Raw genomic sequence first — 15066 nt, forward strand, 5'->3', positions numbered from 1 at the left:
CATTTATGCATGCGCACACCCATACTTACACATGTGCCAGCATGCACACGTGTGTACATACGTACACACATACTTGCATGCACACACACACACACACACACACGCACATGCACCCTCTTAAAGGGCCCGCAACCCCTCCCTGGGCCCCCGCAGCTGGATGAGGGGAGGGGCCTGGGGGCAGCGTGCACATCCCCTCCCCCCTCCCACGGGGGTCGCCGGGCACGCGCGTGTGAAGTCAGCGCTCAGGAATGTGCCAGAGCTGCGCATGCTCAGTGAGGGCTTGGGGGGGCAGGGATGGGAGGGGGACACTGAGCGTCTGGGCATGCGTGTGCACATGGGACAAGCACGCGTGTGCCTGTGCATGCATACACATGCCCACCCCTGGTCATGCACATGTACAAGCATGCATGTACAAGAACCCCTGTGGGTGCACGTGTGTGCCCATGTGTGTGCATGCCCCAGGGTGCAGGCATGTGCAAATAGGGTATCTATGTGTGGGCATGGAGTGGTGCATACGCCTGCCTGTGCCCTTGCACAGGTTAAAGCCAGTGCAGGTTTGTGTCCTCATGCGTGTGCACATACGTGTGTGTGTGCATGGATGTTCATGGGGTGGATGTGTATGTGTGTGCATGATGGTGGATATGTGTGCATGCATGTGTGTGCATGGGGTGAATATGTTTGTGTGTGCATGCACAAACCAATGTGCGTACTTGCCTGTGCCTGTGCACACGTGAACCCTGCACACGCTCATGTACTCACACGTGGATGGCTACATGTGTGCATTCACACACCAACGTGTGCCTGCCTGTGCCCACACAATCATCAAGCCAGCATGCACTCATGTGTGTGCATGTGAGGGGGAGATGCGTGTGTGTGTGTGTGTACTACACACATGTGTGCATGTGCCTGCCTGTGCCCTTTCCCATGTGAAGCCTGCACACGCACGTATACTCACCCGTGTGCCCCCACATAGGAGTACACGCAGGGCCTCGGAGCTCCTGCCCCTCTGATTGGATGATGTTTCCCACTGTCTCCAGCTGCACCCCAGGGCCCAGCTGGGTAGCAAACCCCACCCCCAGGGGCCTGTGGGCGGGGCTTGGGGGTTCCACACCCACCAGACACTTGGCTCTGATTTGCCTCCTGGGATTAAACCCCGGGTCGGGGCGGAAACGCGGGGGGGGGGGGGGGCATTAACCCCTTTGCATTTCACTCCGACACCCGGCACACATTGCGGAGCAAGGATGTCTGTGCAGAAAACCTATGAGAGCAGTCCCTGATTGGCCAGTTTGCTGTGAGGCCCCCCCACCCCCCCACATTGGCTCCCTGTGACTCAGCCCAGCTGGGACCCTGGGCCGGTTCCCACTGCTGTCAAAGCCACATCGGGATTAGTCATTCCTCCCCGCCCCCACAACCCCTCCGATTGGCCAAGACCTCCCCCCCAACAGTGTTGCCAGGGAACAGGATCCTTGGGAATCTATTTCCATAGCAGCAGGTTCAGATAGGCCTAGCCCCCCAACCCCCCCCCCAGACCCCTGAAATAGCAACTTCCAGCTCCTCATTTACCGTACTGAATAGCGTACCACACTCACCTTCCCTCCCCCCAAAAACTGGAGTTGAAAAACGGGGAAGCGAACGCCAACCTGGCTCCCTGAAAGGAAATGGTGAAAGAGTCACGCAGCAGCATGTGGTATATGGGTAAATACGGTAAGGGTCCCCTGTAGCTGGGAGGTGCAGGTGGTATGCAGAAAAATATGGTAAGCGTCTCATTCCCCACCCCCCCTTATATGGGGCATATGGTATGCAGTGAAATACAGTAAGTGCCCCTATATATAGGGACATGTGGTATATAGAGAAATAGGATAAGTGCCCCCATATGTGGGGGATGACAGTATGAAGTTAAATACAGTAAGTGCCCCCATATATGGGGAATTATGGTATAAAGATATGAGGGCACTTAGCGTATGTACATGGGGCATGTGGTATGCTATAAATACCGTAAGTGCCCCCCTGCCCCGTATGTGGGGGATGACGGTATGCAGAGAAATATGGTAAGTGCCCCCATATATGGGGAATTATGGTATACAGATAAGTACAGTAAGCGTGCCCCAGATGTGGTGTGTGTCGCACAGTATAAATATGGGAAGTGCCCCCCATATAGGTGGGGGTTCCTGTGTTATAGGGATAAATATGATAGTGCCCCCATATGTACGGGATTATGGTATGCAGATAAATATGATAAGTGTCCCATGTATGGGGACTTATGGTATGCAGCTGTGAGAGCATTTACCGTATTTACCTGGGTGTGTGGTATGCTATGGATACAGTAAGTTCTCCCCATATGTGGGGAATTATGGTATGCAGGTAAATACGGTAAATGTCCTCCCTATGCGTGGGGGCATCTGTGTTATATGGATCATTCTGATAAAGTGCCCCTATATGTGGGGGATTATGGTACACAGACACAGGGGTACTCGTGGGGCGTGCGCTATGCTACAAATACAGTATGTGCCCCCCAAGTGTGGGGCGCGATGGCATGCAGATAAATGCAGGAAGTGCCCCCCCCACATACGGGGAGGGAGATGCATGATACGGATAAATACGGTAAGGGCCCATGGCGTGCAGATAACTACGGTAAGTGCCCCAGCTCCCCCCCACCCCATCCCCTTCCCCATAGCAGCCCCGGTTCAAAGCCAGGGGGTGCTGGGGGCTCAGAGGGCGTGGGGGGCAGGGGTCACCGGGCCGGGGGGGGAGGGTCCGGCTCCACGTTGCCTTTTTTAGGCAGGGCCAGAGGCGGCAGCGATGACTCAGGCGGGACCGTGGGAACGAGCCTCCCCCCCGCCCCCCCGGGGGTCACGTCAGGGCCTTGCAGGGGGGAGGAGGGTGGGGGGGGCTCCTGGCGCAGCCCAGCCCCCTCCCCGGGCGGAGGGGGTGGGGGCGTGTGCAAGGCGGGCAGGGTGGGGGGGAAACTGAGGCACGAGGGGTGGGGTGTTGAAGAGGGTGGGGGCTGTGCTACTCAAGGGGACGCCCCCCTCAAGGGTTAACTGCCCCCCGCACCAGAAGACCCCAGGCGTGGGCTCCGGCGCCCCGCTGCCCTCCCAGAGCTGGGGCTGACCCCAGGCCGGGACCGGGGGGGGGGGGGATGGGGGGCTGCTACCCTCTCCTGGCTGGAAGGGGAACTGGCAGCCCATGTGTCATAGCCCCTGTACCGCCGGTGGGGATTCTCCTGTAGCCCACGGGGGTCTCCTGTGTGTCCAGAGCCCCTGACACACACAGGCCCGCTGGGGGCTGCGAGTGCCCTTGGGGCCCTCACCCGTCGTTAGCCCCTGGGAGCTTGAGTCCCTTCCCTGCCTGGGGAAGGCGTCCAGGCTTCCCCTGCACAAGTGTGTGCAAGAGGGCAGCGAGCGTGAGTGCACAATGGTAGCGAGGGGCTGTGGGTGAGTGTGAATGGGCCACTGGGCGGGCACACTCATGTGTGTGTGTGTGTGTGTGCAAAGGGTGGGGTGAGAGTGCACACGCGTGTAGGGAGGGTGGAGAGAGCTTGTGCGGGGATGGAGCAGCCGTCCCCAGTGCTCCTTGTGCACCTTCCCCCCCCCGCTGCACTTTCTCCCCCTCCAGCCCCCTCCGGGGGGTCCGTGGAGACCCCCCCACCCCCTAGACCCTCCCGCAGCCCCCAGCCTCCACACCTCCCACCCCCCAGACAGCCCCTCTACCTACCTCCCCCCACGTCCCCTCTATCCATCCACCTCCCATCTTCCCCTCCTCTCTGGCCATCCATCCATCCATCCATCCATCCATCCATCCATCCATCCATCCCCACACATGCCCCTGTACCTACCTACCACCCCACAGCCCGCTCCGTTCCACCTACCCATCCGTCCTCCTCTACCCAACCATCCCCACAGCCCCTCTGCCTACCTACCCCCACCCCTCCATGCAGCCTGTACTCTACCTCTCCCCCCACCCCTCTGACCCCTCGACCCACATCCCCCCTCTGCACCTACCCACCCATCCCCACACGCCTCCTTTACTACCTACCGACCTTCATGCGTTCTCCGGCCGGCCGGCCCTCCATCCATCTGTACGGCCCTATGGAGATCCATCCTTCCTCCCTCCCCCTATCCATCCATCTCTATGCCCGCTCCTCCATCCATCCCTCCTGATCCATGGAGGCCCATCCATCCCCGCAAACACCGTCCATCTACGCATCCATCATCCCTCCGTCCCTGCACGCTCCCTCCATCTATCCCTGCATTCCCTCTGCCCCTCTCTCCATACACCCCCATAGACAGTGGAGGCTTATCTGCCCCCCACCCCACCACTCCCAGCCATGCGGTATGCTATAAATACAGTAAGTGCCCCCATATGTGGGGAATTACTGTATACAGATAAATATGGTAAATGCCCCCCCATATACGTGGGGGTGCCTGTGTTATATGGATCATTATGATAAAGTGCCCCTATATGTGGGGGATTATGGTAGACAGATACAGGGGTACTCGTGGGGCGTGTGGTATGCTACAAATACAGTAAGTGCCCCCCATAAGGGGGGGTGATGTAATGCAGATAAATACGGGAAGTGCCCCCATATACGGGGGGGGTGGGGGGGAATGCATGATATGGATAAATACAGTAAGGGCCCATGGCGTGCAGATAATTACGGTAAGTGCCCCCGCCACCTTCCCCATAGTGGCCCCCATGCCCGGTCCCCATTACCCCCATGCCAAGGGGCCCTGGACTGGGGGGGCAAAGCCCCTGCCTCCTGCAACAAGGAGCTGGGGGGGGGGCTTGTAGCTGGTTCTAGGATGAGAGGTATGGGGCAGGCCCGAACGCCCGGGTTCCCCACGGCTGCCTGGCTCTTCCTGCCTCAGTTTCCCCACCTGGGTCAGGGCGGGCGGGGGCAGAGCCGGCGCCTGGGAAAGCTCGTGGGGAATGTCTCTGCCGGCCAAGTTTGGTCTGGAAAAGAAGCGGGGGGGGGGGGGGGCGGGGGGGGGGAGCAGGAGGAAAGAGCCCAGACAGATAAATACAGGGGCTATTTTGGGCCCCGGGCAGTCCCCCGGGAAGGCTCCGGGGGGTGCGAGGGCAGCGCAGCTGTGTCTGCCCCCAGCCGGGCATGGGGGGGGCAGGAGCAGGCCGGGGGTGGTGGGTTCGGATTGGGGGGGGTCAAAAGCCCCAGTGATCCAGGCACAGGGAGAGCAGAGACACCGCACGCGGCCTTCAGCCCCTCCCAGCCCCCAGCCCCGGAGGAGACGGTGGTAGAGACATGTGCACGTGTGCACACACGTGTGTTTGCACAAGGGTGCTAGTTGAGCCTGTGTGCGTGCACCTATGTGTTTTCACGGGAGAGGGTGATCGGCCTGCAGGCACCGGGGAGGAAACACTTGCATGCGCAAGTAACAGACACGTGTGAACATACACAGGGGTATGTATGTGGGAGGGTGGTGGAGGTGCATGCACATGTGAACACGTGTGTGCACACAAGGGGGTGGTAGAGATGTGTATGTGAACACGTGCACATGAGTGTGGCAGAGACATGTGAACATACACCTGCACACCCGAGTGGCAGAGGCACATACACAGGTGAATATGTATACACTACAAACTGACCCACTCGTGCACATGGATGAGGGTGACAGAGACCGGCATGTGTGAACGCATACTACAGACACCTGTGTGTGCACAGGTATGAGAGGGCAGCATAGACATACACACACATACACACTAGACCTACATGTGTGCACACGAGGGTGGCAGACACACATGCACCTATACCCAATACAGAGAGACCCATGCATGTACACGAGGGTGGCGGGGACACATGCATATGCAAACACACACACACACACACACACACACACACAGAGTGCCTGGGACACACATCTGCATGTATGTGTGTGCAGAGCAGTGTGTTTAAGGGTGAGCATACATGGCGCATGTGAACGTGTGTGTAGATAGTGTTTGGGGGTGTACATAGTATGTGTGTACACACAGCAGTGTATCTGTGTGCACAAGTAGACTGTGTCTTTGGGGATGGGTGTACATTGTGCATGTGTGTATACAGAACAGTGTGTGTGCATGTATGTGTGTGCATGTGCACAGCATGTTTGGAGGTAGGCACATGCAGCAGCGTGTATGTTTGTGTGAGTGCACACTGCTATGTGCGCCTACATGTGCATGCACGTGTCCTGGACACCTGGGTGCCCACGTGTGCACATGCACATGCGTTCTAGCAGCCCCTGAATGCCGCGGAGGGACGCACACTTAGCATGTTCCCCTGCACTCTTGCATGTGTGCACACGTGCGCTGGGCCGGCCCTAGCCCTGCCACACACACTCCTCCAGCTCCCTTGTGCAAACATGAGCACCCTCGTGCAAAAACACGTGTGCAGCGATCATCGAGTCTGGGTCCTCCTGGAGGGGAGCAGCGGGCTCGCCCACCAGCCCGTCCCTCGTGTAACACAAGCGCCCCCGTCCACGTGCAAGCCACAGCCCTGGCCGGCGGCCTCCGCGTCTTGCCCCTGGGGCAGAAGAAGGCGCGCCAGGGACGGGGCAAGGGGTGACAGGCAGGAGGAGAGCGCGGGCGGGAGCACGGAGGAGGCTGGAGCAGCCAAAGGAAGGGAAGGGAAGGGAAGGGAAGGGAAGGAGGGGAGGGGAAGGGCCGGGCCCGGGGGCACGGGGCAGGCAGGCCGGCCCTGCTTGCAGACGGGAAGGCGGGCGGGGGCGAGGGGAGCGGCGCCGAGGAGGGGAGGCGGGAAAGCCCGACGGGCCCGGGCGGGAGGGACAAGCGACAACGGCGGCGGGAACAAAACCCCGCCCCGAGCGAGCGGGCACAGAACGGAAGTGGGGGGAGGGGAGGGGAGGGGCGGGGCGGACGGGGGGCGGGGCGGGGCGAGGGAAAAGAGAAAAAAGAAAAGACAAAAAAGGGGAGAAAAGGGAAAAAAGAAAGCAAGGGGCGGGAGCGGGGGCGGAGGAAGGAGGGGGAGGAGGCAAGAAGTGGGCGGGGTATGCTCAAGCCCCGCCCCACCCCGACTCTCGCTGCCCTTCCCAAGATGGGGCGGGGCGCAGCCCGACGCGATGGCGCCGCGCCCGGGAGTGGGCGGGGCTTCGCACAGCCAGCACATGGTGGGCCCGGCTCTTCTTAAAGGGCCAGCGTCCCCGGGCAGCCCAGACCTGTCCGGAGCTGCAGCTGCCCCGCGCCCTCCCGCAGGCACCGGGCAGGTGAGAGGCCGAGGCGGGGCGCAGTGGGACCCAGTGGCTAGAGGGAGGGGGCGGAATCTGGCTGTTCCCCCGCTGGGAGGGGCAGTGGGACCCAGGGGCTGGAGCAGTGCGGACTCCTGGTCCCCGGGGGGGGGGGTGCAGTGGTTAGAGCGGGTCAGGACACCCGGGTTCTCCCCCCGCCCCCCCCCCACGGGACCCAATGGGCTGAGCAGGCAGAGCCGGGACTCTGGGAGGGGTGGGGGCAGCAGGGAGCCGAGACGCCTGCCCCGGGGCGAGGCAGCAGCCCGGCACCTTGCTCCTGCTTGCCTCAGTTTGCCCACCTGCAGATTGGGGAGGGGCGGATCAGGAGCCCTGAGCTCCAGGTCTCCAAATGCCCCTAACACGTGACCCCCCGCTCCCCCGGGGCAGAGTGCGCCCAGGAGCCGTACCCCCCAGCCCCCCACAAGGTTTGGGTCCCAGGCCCCACTCCACGCCCTCCAATGCTATTTCAGAGCTGGGAAGAAACCCCGGTGCCCCCCACCCCCCCAGGGCTGCCAGTGGGACCCCGGTGTGCGGCCCCCCCAGCACCACCGCTCTCACCACTGCTCCCCACTGCCCTGCCGCACCAGGCCCAAGCCGGGCCGCCGTCCCCACCCAGGGCTTTTCCACCCACGGTGCCCTAGATACCAGCGCTTGCAACAGCCCGCTCCCAAGTGCCTCCCACACGTCTGCCCAAGGGAGCAGGACTCAGCTTCCTGCCTTAACTAACACCCCCGCTCCCACCCCCACAACCGTCCAGCCCCACGCAAGGGGGAATGTGGCCCACTCTACTTGGATCCCCACCAACCCCTGCCTTTGAACCCTGACTCTGGAGACACCTGGACGGCTGGGTGAACCCAGCCGTCCAGGCCCCCCTGCCCCCACACAGGGGGTCAACCGGGGCGGCAAACCCAGGTGTCTGGGCCTGACCCCTGTCTCTCCCCGCAGGCATGGCCGTGGCGGAGCCGGCGCCGGTGGGCACGCTGGCGCGCTGGTACCTGTACGGCCTGCACGGCTACGCCTGCGAGGTGCTGGCGGCGGCCGCCACGGGCTTCTGGGAGCGGCGCGACTGGCGGCTGCGCGGCTACAGCAGCGCCTGGGCCGGGCCCCTGTACGCGACGCCCGCGCTGGCGCTGGAGACCCTGTACCCCCGGCTGCGCGGGCACTGCTGCCTGCCCTGCCGCTGCCTGCTCTACGCCCTCCTGCTCTACGCCTGGCGCCTGGCGGCCGGCGCCACCCTGCACGCGCTGGGCGCCTGCCCCTGGGACCCGCGCGGGCGCCAAGGGGTGCTGGAGCTCGGCCCGGCCTGCGTCCTGGGGGGGCTCCTGCTCGAGAAGCTGCTGGTGGAGCCCGCGCTGCGCCTGCGCCTGGCTCCGCGGTGCCCCCAGCCCCCTGCGCCGCCTGAACCCGTCTTCCAGCTCAAGGACGACTGAGGGGGGGAGGCTGAGACCCCCCGCGATGCCCCAGGGACCCCCTGGACCCAGCCGGGATGTGCAGTGCCTCGGCCGCTGACCCCCGCTAACATCCAGGGCCCCCCCTAGACCCTCCTGGGCCTCCACCAGGCCTCTGAGACCCCCCACCAGGATCCTTCCAGACCCCTTTTAGGACACCCCGCAGGTCCTAGCTGGGACACCCCTCCAGGGCTCTAAGACCCACCCCCAAGCCACAGCTGGGGCCTTGAGGCACCTGAGATGCCCCAGGACCCCCCAACACCACAGCACAACCCCTCACTACCTCCCAGATGCCCTGGGATCCCCCAAGATCCCTCCTGGGACCCCCTAAAGGCTCCCAGATCCCTTCAGTCTCCTCCTCCCAATAACCCCCCACCCTATGAGACCCCCCCCCACCAATTCCCATAGCCTCTCCCCCTACAGCCCCTCCCAAGACCCCCTGGGTCTTTCTGACCCTGCCCCCCAGCAGCTGGGGAGGGGTCACAGGGGGAGGGGTGGGCTGTCCTGCACCCAGGAGCTCAACCCAGGGTTACTCACACTGGAGCTCCTGACCCACCTCCTTTATACCAGGGGAAAAGGGGTAGGCCCTACATGCCAGCCCCTCATTGGCTGGGGTGCAGGAAGAGGTGGGGCCTCCAGGGGGTCATCCCCCCCCAGGGAGCTGGCTCTGGTCCTAGGGCTTGGTTGGAGGCGCCCAGCCCTGGGGAGGAACCGCTGGGGATTAAATGGCTCCCACGTTTCTCCTGGTGCCTGGTTCTTGCTCCTGACGCTGGGCCAGGGTGGTTGTACCCAGGTCCTGCCAGGCAGAGCACGAGGGGGTCAACCCCCCACTACCCCCTGCTAGCACGGGGGGCTGGAGGGATGAGGTAACCCAACCAGGGCGGGGTGGGGGGTGGGTGGCAGAGTCACGGGGCAGAGCTGCCCTGGGCAGGACGGGGCGCGGAGCCAGTGGCTGCAGAGGAGTGGGGTCGGCCGTTGGTTGCCACCACCGCGGATGGAGAGCTGGGGGCACGGGGGAGGCAGGCCGTGAACAGGGAGACTCCCCCTGACCAGCTGCCGGCAGTGTGGGGACCCTGACATGCGGAGGTGCCTGCCGTGCTGGGCTGCAGGGGGGGTGGGGGGGGTGCTGGCTCCAGGACAAGAGCTCAGTGGTTAAAGCAAGGTGGAGGAGGGGCTGAAGCCCCTCCCAGGGGCAGGGCCTAGGCGCACACAGACATTGAGGGGGGGGCAGCACAGACCCCCCACTCAAAGAGCAACACATGGGCCTGCCTGGGCGGGTGGTAGTTTATTCATTCATAAACTCAACAGGGCACTTAGGAGATGCCCCCCACAACCCAGGGCACTGGGGGGGGGCTGGCAGCACAGCCTGGTGGGGGGAGCATCTGAGATCGCCCCCAGCATGGCAGAAAGGCCTGAAGACCCATGGGGCTGGGCAGGGGGGCCAGATCCAGGGAGCCTTCCTGGGGGGGGGCGCTCCCGGGGGCTACAGCTTGGAGAAGACGACGTCCTTGGGGCTTTTCTTCTCCATGGCGGCCTGCACCGACTTGAGGATGTCCTCGGTCTGCAGCATGGCCATGTTCCAGGTGGCCTGGGGGGGCAGGGGAGTCAGAGCTAAAGGTGGGGGGCTGCGGTTGGGAGTGAGGGGCACCGGCTGGACGGGGGGGGGGGGTCTCACCACGTAGTCGAGGGCGTCGGGCACGGGGTGGTCGCGGGCCTGCAGCAGGTTGATCTTGGTGCCCTGCACGGCCACGGGGCTCTTGGTCGCGATCTCGGCCGCCAGCTCGAAGGCGCCGTCCAGCAGGGCCTCCTTGTCCTGGAACACGCGGCTGGGGGGGGGAGCCCTTGAGACCAGCCCAACCCACCCCCCAGCTCCCTAGGACCACCAGCAGGTGGGGGGCTGCGGCCCGGACGCCTGGGGTCTCTCGGGGTTCGGGGGGGGCTACGGTACCTGACGAGCCCGTGACTCAGGGCCTCGGGGGCCATCAGCTTGCGGGTGGAGAAGGCCAGCTCGTTCACCAGGCTGGGGGGGCAGGATGGGGGCGGCGGGGGGTCAGGTACACCCTGCCCCACCCCCAGCACCCTCATCCTGCACGTGGACCCCGGGGGGGACCCAGGCGTCCAGGCCGCCCCCCGCCCCGGTCTCACCTGCGGTTCCCCATGACGCGGGGCAGGCGCTGCAAGGTGCCCACGTCGGCCGCCAGCCCAATGTCCACTTCCTGCGAGGCGGTCCGGGGTCAGAGGGGGGGCAACCCAGACACGCAGGCTCTGCCCTCCCTGTGGGGGGGAGGGGGGGACAGGGAGGGGGTGGCCCACCTTGATCTGGAACCAGGCGTCTTCGGTGCAGTAGCGGATGTCACAGGCGGAGATGAGGTCAACACCTGGGGGAGTCAGGGTGAGGTCATGGGGTCAAGGTGAGGTCACAACAGGGTCACAACGGGGTCAGGGTGAGGTCACAGCAGGGTCAAGGAGAGGTCAGTGGGATCATGGTGGGGTCACAGCAGGACCAGGGTGAGGTCACAACAGTGTCACAGCAAGGCCATGCTGGGGTCAGACCCCCCCCCCCAGGAGCCCCCTGGTGGGTCCTGGTGCCCCCTGCTGGTCCCACCCCAGGCAGCCTCACCTGCCCCGATGCAGGCTCCGTGCACGGCCGCGATCACAGGTTTGGGGCACTGCAGGAGATGGGGGGGCATAGAGTGAGACATTGAGTGCCAATCCCCGCCCCCCCCCGCCTGGCGCTGCCTCCCCCCTCCCCCCCGCGCACCTTCTCGAGGGCAGTGAAGCTCTCCTGGTACTGGCGGATCTTCTTGCGCAGGTGCCAGGCGCGCCGCGCCGCGTCGTCCCCCTCCGCCATCATGAACACGCTGGCCATCTCTGCCAGGTCGATGCCTGTTGGGGCCGGGCAAGGGGGGGCATGAGGCCTAGGGCTGTGTGAAGCTTCCGGGGGTGATTCGAGTCAGAGGAGATTCGGTGGCCGAAGCCCCACATCCGAATCGAATCAGGGGACCCACTAAAAGGTCCGAATCGATTCGAAGTTCTCCGAATCTTTGGAAAAGATTCGCAGAGCTTCGATGATTCGGACAGTCCCTGGCGGCGGCAGCGGGGAGCAGCAGCTGGAGTCCGTGCTGGTAAGTACTAGGGGCGGGGGACGGGACCATGGGGGGACCCCTGCCCGATCCCCCAGCCCCCCCGGGCCCTTTAAAAAAAGTCTGGACTTACAGCGAGCTGCTGGGCAGGAGGGGCGGGGTGTGATCCCTGCTGCCCCCCACTGCCCCACAGGGGGCTCTGCATGAGCCCCCCGACCCCCCCTCGCTCCCCCAGCCCCCCCATGGGTGCTCCAGCCCTTTAAGAAAAAAACCTGAGGAAAGCCCCATGACTCCCCAGCTCCGGCAGTGGCCTTGGGGGGCTCATGAAAGAGGCCCCCCCCGACGTGGCGCAGAGCAGCAGGGATCACCCCCCCCCCCCAGAATGAACGATGAGTTGGGGTGTGGGGGTTCCCATTTTGATTTTTTCTTAAAGGGCCAGAGCTGGCCCAGGCAGGGCACCTGTGGCGGGGCTGGGGGACCGAGGGGGGGTCGGGGGGCTCATGCAGAGCCCCCCATGCAGCGTGGGGCAGTGAGGATTGCCCCCCGCCCAGCAGCACCCGCTGACTTGGGGCTTTGTTCTTCCAAGTGCCAGGAGCTGGGGCAGGCGGGGGACGGGCCTGGGTGATTCGGAGATTCGGCCGAATGGCTTCGGGGAGCGATTCGAATCACCGAACAGAATCGCTGTCCCCCGAATCGGCCGAATGCGAAGTGAATCCTAGCCGTTTCGCGCCGGCCTAATGAGGACACCCTGGCTGGAGCAGCCTTGCCCAGGGAGACCAGCTCAGCCCCCACCTGCTGGACAGGATCAGGCCCCTCCCTCTGCCCTGCAGGCAGGATCAGATGCCCCTTCCCATGATACCAGGATCGGGGCCCTCCCCAGAGAGGATCCAGCCCCGCCTCCACCCCCAGCAAGCAAGATTGGGCCCCCCTTCCTTGTCCTTCTGCAGGCAGGATTGGGGGCCCCCCCCACACCAGGATCAGGCCCTCCCCCCCAGCTCCACGCAGGATCGGGCCCCATTACCAGCAGTGAAGAGCTTCCCGGCGCCGGAGAGCACGATGGCGCGGCAGGCGGAGTCCTGCGCCAGGTGGGCAAAGCACTCGACCATCTCCCTGTGGGGGACCCAGGCGTCCGGGCATGGCCCCCATGACCCTATGCCCCTGGCTAGGCCCCACCCCCAGCCACACACCACCCCCAGAGGTCCCACCCCATCTAGGCCCCGCCCCCAGGTCCAGGCAGATTCCACCCCCAGGAGGCCCCACTCCCAACTAGGCCCTGCCCCAAAGCCCAACTAGACTCCACCCCCACTTAGGACCCACCCCCAAGTTCACTCAAGACACCACCCCCAGGAGGCCCCACCCCAGCCAAGCCCTGGGTACCTCCAGAAGGCGGGGTTCATGGCGTTGCGCTTTTGCGGCCGGTTCAGCTCCACGTGCAGCACCGCCTCACGCGCCTGCGTCACCCGCAGCGTCTCGTAGGCCGGCGCCGCCGCGTCCGCGGCCATGGGGCGGGCGGGGGGGCCCCGCGGGGCCTGGGCCAGCAGCACTGGGGGAGCACAGCGCCGTCACCGCCTGGGCGCCACGGTCCCCCCCCCTGCTCCCACCCACCCACCCACCCACCCACACCGGGGGGGGCTCAGGACCCCTGGGTTCTCCCCACAGGGCCTTGCGTGTGTGCGTCCTGCGTGCCGACGTTGTGCGCACAAGTGTGTCGGGCACCTGGTTTTGGGGGGTGTGCGTGCATGCGACAAACACTTAGGCTGTGTGTGTGCGCGTGTGACTTAGATTCTGTTTGAGTGTGTATGTGTGTGACCTGGACACCGGGGTTGTGCATGTGTGTGTATGCGCATGTGTCAGACACCTCAGTTGTGCGCGCCCTGGGAGCCTAAAGGGAATGTGTGTGTGTGAGCACGAGTGTGTGTGTGTGTGTGTGTGCGCGCGCGTGCAGCAGCTACGTTGTGTCTGAGTGTGCGTGCGCATCCTGTATGCCTGTGTCGTGCGTGTGCCCCAGATGCCTGGGGTGTGTGCATGTGTGTCCTGGACACCTGGCACCTGGGGGGTGTGCATGTGCCGGGCGCCTAGGCTGTGCGTCTGTGTTGCGCGGGGGTCTGGGCTCCCCGCGTCTAGGCGTGTGCGGGACACGTGGGCTGCGTGCGAGCACGCGTGTCCCACACACCCGGGGCCCGTGCCTGCGTGTGCATCTTGCACAGACCTGGGGCCTAGACTGGACGTGACCCCCCCCCAGTGCCACGTCCGGGCGCCCCCGACGCCGCAGCTCAGCGCGCACGTCCTGGGCCGGGCGCTGGATCCTGCGCACACGGCTGCCCCGGGAGCCTGGATTGTGCGCGTGCACACGCGTGTGCCCTAGACACCTTCACAGTCACAGATGGGGACCGGCGAGCAAGGAATCGGACCCCGCGCCACCCCTCCCCCCACGGGAGTCTGAGCCGCGACCTTTGCCCCAGTGCCCCTGGGACACGTGTGTGTGTGTGTGTGTGCGCGCGCGCGCGCACGTGCGTGTGTCAGTCACCTGGGTTGCTTGTGAGGGGGAGGGGCCCCAGACACCGGGACCCCTTGTAGGGGGGGACCCCCGGCTCCTCCCCCACTTTTGCACTGGGGGAAACTGAGGCAGGCAGTGTGTGGGGGGGGCGGGGCAGGAGTCCTGGGTCTGGGCCAGAGGGGCACTAAGCCCCCCCCCCCGCCCCGGGGGGGCCCGATCCTGGGCTCTGGGGGCTGACCCCAGCACTGGGATGGGAGGGAGGTGGGGTCAAAGGTGAGCGCGGAGGTCTGGGGCAGGGGGCGAGGTCAGGGGTCAGAGGGCAGGGGGCACTCACATCTGCGCAGCAGCAGCGCGGCTCTGCCCGCCGCCACCGCCGCCGCCATGGGGCCTCCGGGGGCGGCACCAGCGAGGGCTGGAGGCTAGAGCGCCGCCCCGCCCCCTGGCGGGCCGCCATCTTGGCTCCGGGCAGAACCGCTTCCAACATGGCGCCGGCGGCTTCCGGCCGGGCCGGAAGTAGCGCCTCGAACGGGAAGCACGTGGCGGGCCGGCGGGGGCGTGTCCGGGTTTCGCTCCATCGTCTTTTGTGCACCCAGCGGGCGGGCACCCCCCCCCCGGCCGGCTCTCAAGGCCCTGGGGTGAGGGGCGACGCTGGGGTGACCGCGGTTGAGAATCGCTGCTTTACTTAGAAGTCCGTGTTTAAACCTGGGCTCTGGCCCCAAACCGCCCCCGTGACGGTGTGCAGTGGGGCTGGAGGCAGTCCGCCCCCGCTGCAGGGAGCTGCCATTAGCGGTGGGACGGGGGAA

The 15066-nt window shown here is 64.8% G+C and overlaps 2 protein-coding genes across 2 annotated transcripts; one reads left to right on the plus strand and one right to left on the minus strand.

Annotated features, from left to right (window-relative positions):
- Nucleotides 1–6999: 6999 nt before the first annotated feature.
- On the plus strand, nucleotides 7000–9422 carry LOC106737391 (transmembrane protein 229B). Its single transcript, XM_014600094.3, has 2 exons — nucleotides 7000–7214; nucleotides 8181–9422. Exon 2 carries the CDS (start codon nucleotides 8183–8185, stop codon nucleotides 8663–8665), a length of 483 nt encoding a protein of 160 aa, XP_014455580.1. The 5' UTR covers nucleotides 7000–7214; nucleotides 8181–8182; the 3' UTR covers nucleotides 8666–9422.
- A 531-nt stretch (nucleotides 9423–9953) lies between these two features.
- ECH1 (enoyl-CoA hydratase 1) lies at nucleotides 9954–14689 on the minus strand. The gene is made up of 10 exons (XM_006277740.4): nucleotides 14598–14689; nucleotides 13144–13309; nucleotides 12788–12876; nucleotides 11445–11569; nucleotides 11304–11352; nucleotides 10997–11061; nucleotides 10829–10899; nucleotides 10632–10703; nucleotides 10359–10509; nucleotides 9954–10271 (listed from the first exon to the last, which is right to left on the minus strand). Exons 1-10 carry the CDS (start codon nucleotides 14644–14646, stop codon nucleotides 10167–10169), a joined length of 942 nt encoding a protein of 313 aa, XP_006277802.2. The 5' UTR covers nucleotides 14647–14689; the 3' UTR covers nucleotides 9954–10166.
- Between the last annotated feature and the right edge of the window lie 377 nt (nucleotides 14690–15066).

Source organism: Alligator mississippiensis, chromosome 15 (genome assembly GCF_030867095.1).
Source record: "Alligator mississippiensis isolate rAllMis1 chromosome 15, rAllMis1, whole genome shotgun sequence".
NCBI lineage: Eukaryota > Metazoa > Chordata > Crocodylia > Alligatoridae > Alligator > Alligator mississippiensis.

Coding starts and splice junctions, on each gene's coding strand:
- LOC106737391 (XM_014600094.3), top strand. CDS start 8,183: ATGGCCGTGGCGGAGCCGGCGCCGGTGGGCACGCTGGCGCGCTGGTAC.
- ECH1 (XM_006277740.4), bottom strand. CDS start 14,646: ATGGCGGCGGCGGTGGCGGCGGGCAGAGCCGCGCTGCTGCTGCGCAGA. Junction 11,353..11,444: donor GCTTCACTGCCCTCGAGAAG/GTGCGCGGGGGG, acceptor CATCTCCTGCAG/TGCCCCAAACCTGTGATCGC. Junction 10,704..10,828: donor CGCGTCATGGGGAACCGCAG/GTGAGACCGGGG, acceptor CTGCCCCCCCAG/CCTGGTGAACGAGCTGGCCT.